Source organism: Cherax quadricarinatus, chromosome 2 (genome assembly GCF_038502225.1).
Source record: "Cherax quadricarinatus isolate ZL_2023a chromosome 2, ASM3850222v1, whole genome shotgun sequence".
Classification (NCBI taxonomy): domain Eukaryota; kingdom Metazoa; phylum Arthropoda; class Malacostraca; order Decapoda; family Parastacidae; genus Cherax; species Cherax quadricarinatus.
Window position 1 is genome coordinate 38408225 of NC_091293.1, and position 12131 is coordinate 38420355.

The window sequence follows — 12131 nt, forward strand, 5'->3', positions numbered from 1 at the left end:
TTAAAAATATTAGAGATACATGGAAGGAAGTTAAACAAACTACACTGAAAGGTGTTTGGAAGAATTTAATACAGGTCCGCCATCACAAATCCGGCAATCAGTTATTCGGTTCCTTCAGTTATTCGGCACTAATTTTGGCTAGCATAATTTCAAATTTCCAGGGTCGCCACACCAACCTGCTGGTACTGTTTGGTGGCTCTACTTGCTGCATAAGTCATTCCAATTTCTTTTTCTCCATTTATTGTTTTAACCTGCTTACTTTTAGCCCTAGCCATGGTTCCAATGAATAAAAGAAATGCTTCTCATTATGTAAAGCACCTACACAGTACATTATCCATTAAAGATAAGGTGGCTTTGAAGCCACTGTCGGTTGCCATGAGCTTAGTCTCCTGAAGCAGGAGAATATGCTTTATTATTACACTAATATCAACACTACAGCTTATTTGCCTATCACAATTGATCTAATATTACGTAAGAAGCAATATAAATAACATAAAACATGTTAAATACTCCAGAATGAATAATATTTGGCATAACACCGAGCAATTCAACAGAGTTATGAAGAGGATATGGTAAACAAATACCATTCTCCTATCCTTGTCTTGGGGGCTTATATTAGAGAAAACGGAGTATAGCACAGAGCTAACTGTGATATACACTCGTACTCCACCATAAACATGAAACAAAAAAGTTATTTTCTCTCTATAGATTATCACACATAGCAGCATATGTGTAGAGAACCTAGGATAATCCCAAAAAAGGTCAACATGGCTTATTTTTAGTACCTGGCTTGGGTTAGCCATATATGATTTTTGGTAAATATTCGATTCCCAGCCAGGGTAGAAACATTAGGCATGTTTCTTTACACCTGTTGTCTATGTTTACCCATCAGTAAATGTGTACCTGGGTGTTAGTCGACTAGTGTGGGTGTTATCCTGGGACACTGACCTAATTTTCTTGAAATACTCAGCATAACGAGTGCCTTCCTATACAGTAGTATGTCACTGATGTCAGCTAGGCCTGTATACCTTGTACATGTACGTGTAGCAAATAAAGACATTATTATTATTATTATTATTATTTTCTCAGTTGTTTGTTGGGTTATCTTATTCAAACTTGGGCAATGTATGATGGAAAGATACTTCTTCAAGTACACCAAAAATGAAAGAAATCAGACCATAAATAGCGGAGTTCACTTCTCAGCCATTAGCGGCCGCTTAGCGGTATATTTTTGTATGGTTGTTATGGTTATACAGTGGACCCCCGGTTAACGAACTTTTTTCATTCCAGTAGTATGTTCAGGTGCCAGTACTGACCGAATTTTTTCCCATAAGGAATATTGTGAAGTAGATTAGTCCATTTCAGACCCCCAAACATACACGTACAAACGCACTTACATAAATACACTTACATAATTGGTCGCATTTGGAGGTGATCGTTAAGCGGGGGTCCACTGTATTCTCATTTTTTCGGTCTCATTTGATAGAATGAAAGATATATTACAGAAATAAATATGATTTTGATTGCTTTCATGATGAAAAGTACCTTGAAATTGCGCTCACAGTAGCGAAAATGTTCTATTCTTTAGTGAAGCTCAAGAGTAAACAAATGACGTCACCGTCCAATACCTGTCCACCTGCCAGTCTAAATTCCAATACGGAGTCAAGAATGGATTGATATTATTTATACAATTATTACAATAATGCAGTAGTCTGCATAACAGTAAATCTCCTATTTTTTTGTGAATAAAAATTCCAAATGGAAAGCAAGAGTAATATAAGAGGGGCCTGTAGCCGTGAATAATGAACAGAGAAAATGTTATTTTAGTGCCAGGAATGTCTGCATTGTTTATTCTGGGCCCTATTTTGAAATTGGGATCTGTTGAAATTTGTGTGAAATCGGCCAAATTGCCAATTTCTGACCACTTTATTGGGGAGTTGAAATAAGTGAATGGGCGGTTTCTTGTACTCAGTTGACAGACTAGAAGTAAATAAGTTTATTCAGGTATACACAAATACAGTTACATAGATTATCATACATAGCAGTGTATGTATAGAGAACCTAGGATAACCCAGAAAAGTCAGACAAAGTGACTTATTTCCAGTACCTGGCTTGGGCTTGCCATATATGATTTTTGGTAAATATTTTTTTTTCTCGGTTGTTTGTTGGGATATCTCATTGAAACTTGGGCAATGTATGATGGAAAGATGCTTCTTAACGTACAACAAAAACAAAAAGATGGACGATAAATAAGGGAGTTCACTTCTCAGCCATTAGCCTCCTCTTTGCAGTATATTTTCGTATGGTTTTTGTGGTTGTATTCTCATTTTTTGGACTCATTTGATAGAATGGAAGATATATTACAGAAATAGACATGATTTTGATTGCTTTCATAATGAAAAGTACCTTGATATTGAGCTCAAAGTAGTGGAAATGTTCGATTTTTGCCGATGTTCAATGAACTGTGTAAGTCAAGTTGGTTAATTTTATTAAGTGTATTCTAACCTAACCACTCTGTAATTCGGCAAACTCAGTAATCCGGCACACAACAAATCCCAATGATGCCGGATTTGTGATGGAGGACCTGTACCTCATCTTATGGATGATTTTGAGGGCTTTGAGAATCCAGTGAAGGAAGTCACTACAAATGTTGTAGATAATGGCAGGGGAATTAGAACTGGAAATCAAGCCTGAGGATGTGGAATAATTGCTTTTCTCTTATGATGAGGCCTTAACATAGATCTTCTGAAGTTTCATGAAGAGGAGGTCCATCCTGATGACAGTCCTGTGCTGCCATTAAACAAATGATATCCAAGGATTTGAAAGAAGCTATCAACCATGTAGAAATGGCAGTGACAATTTTTGAAAAGATTGATCCAAATTTTGAAAGAAGTTCAAAAGTGAATGCAAGCCTTGTAAATAGTGTTACATGCTATATAGAAATTTTAAGGGAAAGGAGACAAAAATCCATGAGGCAAAGTTCAATGCTTTCTAACTTTAAGAAAGTATTATCACAACCTTCAACAACAACAGCTAGCTTTGAACAACCTTCAACAACAACAGCTAGCTTTGAACAACCTTCAACAACAACAGCTAGCTTTCAACAACCTTCAACAGCAACAGCCAGCCTTGAACAACCTTCAACAGCAACAGCTATCCTTGAACAACCTTCAACAGCAATAGCTAGTCTTGAACAACCTTCAATATCAACAGCTAGCCTTGAACAACCTTCAGCAATAACCAGCCTTGAACAACCTTCAACAGCAACAGCTATCCTTGAACAACCTTCAACAGCAATAGCTAGTCTTGAACAACCTTCAATATCAACAGCTAGCCTTGAACAACCTTCAACAGCAACAGCTAGTCTTGAACAACCTTCAACGCAACAACTAGCCTTGAACAACCTTCAACAGCAACAGCTATCCTTGAACAACCTTCAACAGCAATAACCAGCCTTGAACAACCTTCAGCAGCTATCCTTGAACAACCTTCAATATCAACAGCTAGCCTTGAACAACCTTCAACAGCAACACCTAGTCTTGAACAACCTTCAACATCAACACACACTTCTGCAAGAGCTTCATCCAAGTATCCATCAAAACGAATAAAATTCATTGAAGAGAAGATGAAAATGTGCCATCTCCTCCTGGCTTCCTACAACAAATACTACTTGCCTCTCACTGTACATTAAGGCCACAAGTATTTTAAATAATGAGTGTACTGTATATGCTTTTCACTTTTTTATTGTTTTTTATGCCTAGTTCCATTGATAACTTAATATATGATTGTGTAAACATGTTATCAGGCATTTACATGCATTTAATAGTGTCCATGTTCCCTCTCCATAGAATGCTGAAGGCATGTGACGGGTTTCTTGCAGTTCTTGATGAACAAGGAGTTCCACGAGTCCAGGGCTCACTGAATACTGAGTCGTATTGGGACTTCAGTATCTCACTCATTTCCTTGCTGTCATCTGTGTAGATCCCATCTTGTCTAAGCAGGGGTTCAGTAGTGGATATTGTTATCATCTTAGATTTGATATAAGAGAAGAAGTATTTTGGGTTTCTTTCAATTTCATTTATGGCTTTAAGTTCTTTCTAAGATTCTTGTCTCCTGTAAGATTCCTTAAGCTTACCTGGAGTATACATGGAGAGGGTTTCGGGGATCAATGCCCCCACAGCCCAGCGCCTCCCTTTGTATTTTAAATATACTGGTCCCTCACAGCAGCTCTGTGATTCTTCACCTTCGCCTGTATAGGAAATGTCTCTCTCTTTCTAGTTTATATTTTCTCTTTCTTTTTCTTAATGGAATGTGCCTTGAGCAGACCTCAAGTGCCACATAATTAATTTTTTCTAGGCAAAGGTTCAGATCTGTGTTGTTTAGGACATCTTCCCAGCTTGTTTCATTTAGGACATGGTTGACTTGTTCCCAGTGTATGATTTTGTTACTGAAGTTGAATTTTGTGAAGACACCCTCATAAATAATCACATTTTGCTAGTCAGGAGTCCTGCACATACACGTTTGTATACCTCGATTATGTTGTGATCCAAATGTATTGTCTTTGATACAGTTACATTACATATCAGATCGTTGTTGTTAGTGAAGATGAGGTCCAGTTATTTCCTAGCCTTCTAGGTTGTTTTATTTGCTGGTTTAAGGTGAATTTGGTGCAGATTTATTAGCTCGTATGTATGTGAATTTTCATCTGAGCTGCCTCCTAGGTTGATCTCTGCTAAAACATTGTCTCCTACACTCCTCCATTTTAGGTGTCCCAAGTTGAAATCCCCCAGTAGCAAGATGTTTGGGGCAGGAATTGGGAGATTTTCCAGACAGTGGTCAATTTTCAAAAGCTGTTCCTGGAATTGCTAGGAAGTTGCATTCGGAGGCTCATATACAACCACGATGACAAGGTTCTGGTTTTCGATCTTTACTGCCAAAACTTCAACTACATCATTTGACGTGTTTAGTAGTTCTTAGCAAAGTTACACCAATACATAAAGGTGGTGACCCTACAGATTTAAACAACTATAGGCCAATATCAAACTTACCATTGCTATCCAAAATCTTTGAGAAACTCGTGCACAGGAGACTATATTCATTTATAATGGCACAAAACATACTCAACCCCTGCCAATTTGGATTCAGGAAAAATAAAAGCACTAACGATGCAATCATAAAAATGCTAGATCTGCTTTACACAGCATTGGAAAATAAGGAATATCCACTAGGAATTTTTATTGCCCTAAGAAAAGCTTTTGACACAGTAGACCACGGCATCCTACTCCACAAACTTGACCATTATGGTATAAGAGGCATGCGCTTGCATATTTCAAATCTTACCTTACTAATAGGTATCAGTATGTCACCATTAAAGACACAGCATCAACAACACAGCCACTTGATACTGGAGTTCCGCAGGGAAGTGTCCTTGGTCCCCTGCTCTTCCTCATATACATCAATGATCTTCCAAACGTATTTCGACGCCTGAACCCCATTCTCTTTGCTGACGACACGACTTATGTCATCTCTCACCCTAATCTTGCCACCCTCAACACCATTGTTAATGAGGAGCTGATCAAAATATCGACTTGGATGACAGCCAATAAACTTACGCTTAACGTTGACAAAACCTACTACATTATGTTTGGTAGCAGAGCAGGAGATGCACAAATTAACATTAAGATCGACAACACTCTAATTGCCAGGCATAATGAGGGCAAATTCCTAGGCCTATACCTCAACAACAACCTGAACTTCAGCACCCATATCCAACACATAACCAAAAAAGTATCCAAAACGGTTGGGATCCTCTCCAAGATATGATACTACGTGCCGCAAACTGCCCTTCTCACACTATACCATTCACTTATATATCCATACCTCACCTATGCTATCTGTGCTTGGGGTTCAACTGCAGCAACACACCTAAAGCCAATAATAACCCAACAAAAAGCCGCAGTAAGAATAATCACTAAATCCCATCCCTGGCAACACCCCCCCCCCCCCACTCTTCATAGATCTAAACTTACTCCCTGTTCAGTACATCCACACTTACTACTGTGCAATCTACATCTACAGGACCTTAAATTCCAATATTAACCTTGACCTAAAATGCTTTCTTGATAGTTGTGACAGAACCCACAGGCACAACACCAGACACAAACATCTCTATGACATTCCCTGTGTCCGACTAAACCTTTACAAAAATTCAATGTATGTCAAAGGCCCTAAAATCTGGAACACCCTACCTGAAAATTCCAAAACTGCAGACACATTCATCACCTTCAAAACTACCATCAGAAAACATCTTATCTCCCTGATACACCCTGTCAACTAATAATACGAATACCACCTGGTGGTTCACACTTACACTCACTCACCCATTTGACCATAAACAGAAATATCAATCTCAATCTCAAAATAATGAATCTTAACTAGTCATAAGTTGGCCTGTGATACTCCAATACTGAAACTATGTATAGTGCCAAAACAAAAGCATTCACATTGCTAAACTCACAACTAGTATTTAGTCACTTAGCCATAATACCAACTTACCTCATAATTTTGTAATATTTTAAACTTTAGATTTAATATAAGTCTGCCCGAAATGCCTAGTCATGCTAGGTGTTCTAGTGGTACACTCTGTAATTATTATTTTACTACATGTAAACCACACAATAACCAAATTCTGTAAACTCAGCATTGTAATCCTTATAGAGAATAAACTTTGAATTTGAATTTGAATGAGTGAAACAACTGTGACGTACAGGCCAACCCCCTCTTGTTGCCTGTTTAGTCTGTCACATCTAAATAGGTTATAACCGGGATCCATATTTTGTTGTCAAAATGATCCTTTGTGTCTGTGTGAAAGCTGCAAACATTGCATTTGACTCTGAGCAGTCCCTTGATGTAAGGCATTTTGTCATTTGTTAATGGCTTTAGACCCTGTATGTTTGCAAAGATAAATGTCATTATATTGATGGAATTGAATGGGGTTTTGTTTGCTGGCATTAATATCTGTCGTTTTGGAGTGGAGGCCAATGACCGCCCCTCCACTCCTGAAGTGTTTTCAGCTGGTGTAGGATTTCTGTCATCTCTTGCCAGTCTTTTTTGCTTCCTGGCACTAAAAAACCTCCTCTGGAGAGGTTTTGGCTTCCCTCTTTTGTTTCCCATGATCTGGGTGATCGGTATCTTCTTCCCTTTAGATGGTGTGCCTGACAGTATTATGCTGTAGCATTGTCTTTCATGGACTGATGAGTGACACATTTTGGGGTGAAGTTACAACAAGAAGAGTTGCACCCTCCTGTTGTCATGTGGGTGCAGCATTTTTTGGGATGGAATGTCAGCAAACCATTTCACAAAGAGATGGAAATAGGCATATGACTTATGTAAGATGATGTGTCATTAAGAGACCACAGTGCTGCTAAGGCCAGGAAAAATGGCAGTAGAGTTTGAGAACATTCCTTAATTTATCCACTTTTTTATGTAGTGTATTTATAAAATCTTTACACAAATCACAATTCTCCTCAGACTTGCTACAGTACCAGTTTCTAATATTTTGGTATCTACTCTCCCATCCCTCTATTTCCTAAATGCAGATCACTGAGCTCTCTAATTATATTTCCTAAAGACTTTTCTCATAGACACTATCTTACTTTTACTAACAATTACCTTCAGTTTTTTTTTAACATACTCTCACATTAACAGGCAAATTGTGGCTTACTTCATTTTTCTCTCATTTGTTAATATTCTCCTATTAATAAAATTAAACAAAAGTTATAAATAGTGAAGCATTGTTGCAAGTATGTCAGATACATTCATAAAAAACAAAACTTACCTCAATTATTATTTCCTCAGAGTCTGGTGTCTTCGTTTGCTTAAGTCTGTCTTCCCGTCGCTGCCTAACTAACACCCTCCAGTCTTCTGTAGCTTGTTGTGTTGTTCCCTGCTCAGGCTTTCCTATACTAGTGGTGCTATTGGTGCTTGTTGTACTGGAATTCAGGTCTGTGGTAGAACTGGTGACTGAAGTAGTAGCAGCTGGAACGTTATCAGAGCGACTAGGTGAAGGTGCTGCTTGTGTACGTACAGTGATGGTGAAAGATGGTGGGGTGTTGCGAGCTTCAGTGACAGATGGTCCAGACTTTACAATGATTGATGATTGGGTTCCTAATAAAGAGTTACTGGTAGAACCTGATGGTGAAGTCCCTGATGCTGGAGAGGTAGCTGCTGGTAACAAATTCTGTGCTGGAGGAGTAACTGGAGCACGTGGACGGTCCTTCCCTCCACTCATGAACCTACGCCGTGCAGCACCAATATCAAGTGGTGATATCTCAACTTCTGTTTCTTCAATTTGCTCTGAATCTCGAATTACCTCAAAATCACTTAATGAGCTCAAAGATAACTTCTTTTGTTGTGAAACTGGTATACTTGGCATAACTATGGGGATTTGTGTCTGGTGAGCTGATTGTGGGGATTCATCTTGCTCTTGGCATAGACGTGGTGGCCAAAGAATTCCAGATCCAGATCGAGAAGATAATGTTGGCTTTGAAGGTGTAGAAGTTATTATTAATGATGATGATGAACTGTTTTCACTTTCAATTCCACTACCACTGTCATTAAGACTTGTAACACTGCTGACTCTATTGCTGATAATTTTGCTAATAATACCTGTAGGTGGAGTGGTAGATACTGTGATGGAACTTTCTGATGCAGCAGGAACTACAGTTGTTGTCTGTAATGGACGTGCAGCTGTGACCAGAATGGGCATGGTAGATGGTATACTTTGAGAGCTACAAGTTGTTATAATGTTAGTTGTGGACGTGACTGCGGTTATATTTCGAGAACTACTTGTAATTGTAATTTCTGAACTGCTTGTGACTGTAATATTATTACTTGACAAAACAAGTACCATTGGTTTTGAAGACAAAGGTGATCCTACAGGTGCATCTGGGGTTGATGCCGGAGGTGGGCAAAATGAGAGGGTTGGATTGCCCACAGATCTGCGATTAAAGGAAATAGTATGTATACTTGGTTTCTGTAATCCCTCTGTTAAAGACTGTGCAGTAGAAACTGATGTTAATGAACTTCCAATACCAATAGATACTGATGAGGGACTGCTATGAGTTCTAACAGGAGAGATAGTTACCTCTGACACTTCACTTGATGCTTCAACATCAGTTTCATCATTGTAATTGTCACTGGATTCAGGTTTGCCTTTATCAGAGTCTTTAACCTTAAAGGATCGTCTAGCAAATACCTTGAACAACTCTGGCTGTTCTCTGGAAGATGGCAATAATGGCATTTGGTTTGTGACAGAAGAAGCACGTTCTATTATTGGAGCTCGCTCTGACACAAGAGGTTTTCTTAAAATAACATGCTCTACAGAAGTATCTGATAAAGTGCCTTCTGTACCAGAGTCACCATCTCCACTTTCTGTATTGTTTCCAGATGGGGAAGTATCCCTAAATAATCCTCGGCTTCCCTGAATGGTACTTTTTTGAAAAGAGGCTGATGTTTGGAGTTTATTATCTTTTGAACTAGGAATGTTGCTGACTTCTTTCTTGAGAATAACTGAGGTCTCTATGGGGCACTCAGATATTTGAGCTTCTCTTTGAATGGATTCTGCTACTGCTACAGCTTCAGGCTTTTTGCTTAATATTTCTACATCTTTCTTATCATTTTTAGTATTTCTCTCTTGCTCAGTATCATAAATAACTGATTGGCCTTTGCTCTCTACTCGATTAAGTTGTATGCGCATAAATTCTGGAACAGGTGTTGGCTCTGGATCTCTTGGTAGAAGACGTTTCATGCTTGGTTCTTTCCTCAGTGGACGACGAGGCACATATTCCCCCTCCACCTCACTTTCTACTGGATTTACAACTTGAATTACAGTTTCTTCATCTTTGTGTATGGAGTGGGAATGTAAAATCTGATTAGGGGATGTCTTGCCCTCCAATTTCCCAGATTCTGTTTTTCCTTCAATAACATCCACTGCTGATTCTGTTATAGCTTTCACTTCAGCTGGCTTTGTAACAATGCTTTCTTTAGTTTCACTTTCCTTGGCTAGATGTTGTATTTCTACGCTACAAATCATATGGTCCACACTTGCTACTTTCCGCAACATGTCTTCTGATTCCCGAGACTGTGAACTTATACTTGAATCTAAAGAAAATGGTCCAGAGCTCACCTCTTGTCCAAATAATTGCTGATTATGAAGCTGTTGAAGGTGATCCTGATGTTTCTGCAACAATGTTTTGTTATGATTCTGTGAATGTTGGCGAATGAACACTCCTGGAAGTGGTGTGGTTGTGAGAGAATCAGTTGAGGAGCGTTGTGATGAGGATAAAGTTTCATTTTGTATAGTTTTATATGAAATAGCATGCAAGGCAGATGATTTTCTTGTAACTTCTTCAGAATCTAGACTTTCAAGTGAAGCTGAAATACGTGATATCTTAGTTGGTACACTATTCTGGTCCTCAACATTTGTTTGAGATGAGACTTTGCGGCGAAAAACTTCTCGAGTTACATTTTGTTCTGGCACTTCTCTAAAACTTTTCACTTTCCTAACACCTTCACTAAGTCTTATAGGACGTTCATCATATGGTGAGATATGGAAATTTGGCTGATGACCAATTAGAGTACTCTCTAATGACCCTTCTACACTTGCTGAGAATAATGTCTGAGATGATGAAACCTCTTTTGCAAGTCTTTCTTTGCTAGGCTCTCGAGGCCGTCCAGATGGAGGTAGAGGGTGAGAATCTTGCCGTATTTTTGAGGCAGGTACTCCTATAACTGGGAACCGAGAGCCAGAAGAATCTCGTCTCTTCTCTCGAGATGCTCTTTGGTCTCCACCATGCCTCATAGGGCTGACACTGTTTTCCCGGCTGTCATCACCACTTCCTCGAGATTGTCGTCGACCTGAACGTTTGCTGCCAAACAGACGCTGAAACAAGGGCTCATCACGTTTGTCTTCCTTGTCCTTTTCTTTTTTATCAGAATCATGTTCAACAATAGTTTGGCTATCAATGCTGGTACTGCTCAGTTCCTCCACAATATCTAGAAGTAAAATGTAGGATTTAATAAATAAAATTGCATTAGAATGAAAAGAATTTTAAAACAAGGCCATATATCCTGATTGTTACTAGACAGTCTCATGCTATAGACAATTTAATCATAATCAACAGTGATCTTTTAATAGAGCATAAGTAACTGATAAAGAATTTATAAGTTAATAAGGGACAGTGACCTGTGTGAGTGTTTGCTTTGCTTGATGAGGCAGAGGCTGCAGGGACATTGGAAGTCTTCTGAGATGTGGAGTTCTTATTGTTGGCTTCCTCAATAACGTCAGGGAGACTAATCTGTCCACCAATCTGTTGAAATAGGTTTTGTTACCCTTGACTATGAATTTAAATTAAATGCAAGAGAATTAGTTTCATCTCTAGTCCAGTTTTTAAATCTAAAACATTTCTAAATACTGTGTACAACTTACAGTACTCAAATCAAACAAGAACTGTGCCTATACCTATTTTATAAATCAAGACAATATGTACTTTATCTGTGTGTAAAGCCTGTCATTTCTTCTTGTATATTAATAAAAACAATGACATTCATGAAATATCGTAGTTTAAGGGTCATCAAATAGATCTAAATGAGTGCAGTCCATAAATGCCACACTTCTCTACAGAGGATACATGATAAATTTTGATTAATGAAGCTTTATCTTAGCATCATTATGATGATGATGATGATTTATCATTACTTCTACACATACATGATATAACTATTACAGATCTAGCTAACATCACTAATATACTGTATATAAACCATACCACGGGCAGGGATAGAACCTGTGATCTGAGAGTCTCAAAACTCCAGACTGTCGCATTAGCCACTGGAGTTTTCAGACCCTCTGATTGTGGGTTCTATCCCCGCCCGTGGTATGGTTTGTTTGCAATTGTGTCATTATGATTTCGTGAGTCATACTGTATATAGAAAGCCCCTGGTTATGCAGAACATTTTGGACAACTTAGGTTAATCTTGTCCCCCAGGATGTGACCCACAACAGTTAGCTAATGCCCAGGTACCTGCTAGCTGGTAGGTGAACAAGGGCAGCACATGTAAAGAAACATGCC

At 38.6% G+C, this 12131-nt stretch overlaps 1 protein-coding gene across 4 annotated transcripts in view; it reads right to left on the bottom strand.

Annotated features, from left to right (window-relative positions):
* Nucleotides 1-12131, bottom strand: part of LOC128706569 (uncharacterized) — a 516652-nt gene that overhangs the window by 16733 nt on the left and 487788 nt on the right. For all 4 annotated transcript variants that reach the window (XM_070087824.1, XM_070087841.1, XM_070087835.1 and 1 more), the window contains 2 exons: nucleotides 11246-11369; nucleotides 7838-11055 (listed from right to left, as the gene is read on the bottom strand). In XM_070087824.1, the coding sequence (XP_069943925.1) occupies nucleotides 7838-11055; nucleotides 11246-11369 (3342 nt within the window). The remainder of the gene's footprint in view (nucleotides 1-7837; nucleotides 11056-11245; nucleotides 11370-12131) is intronic.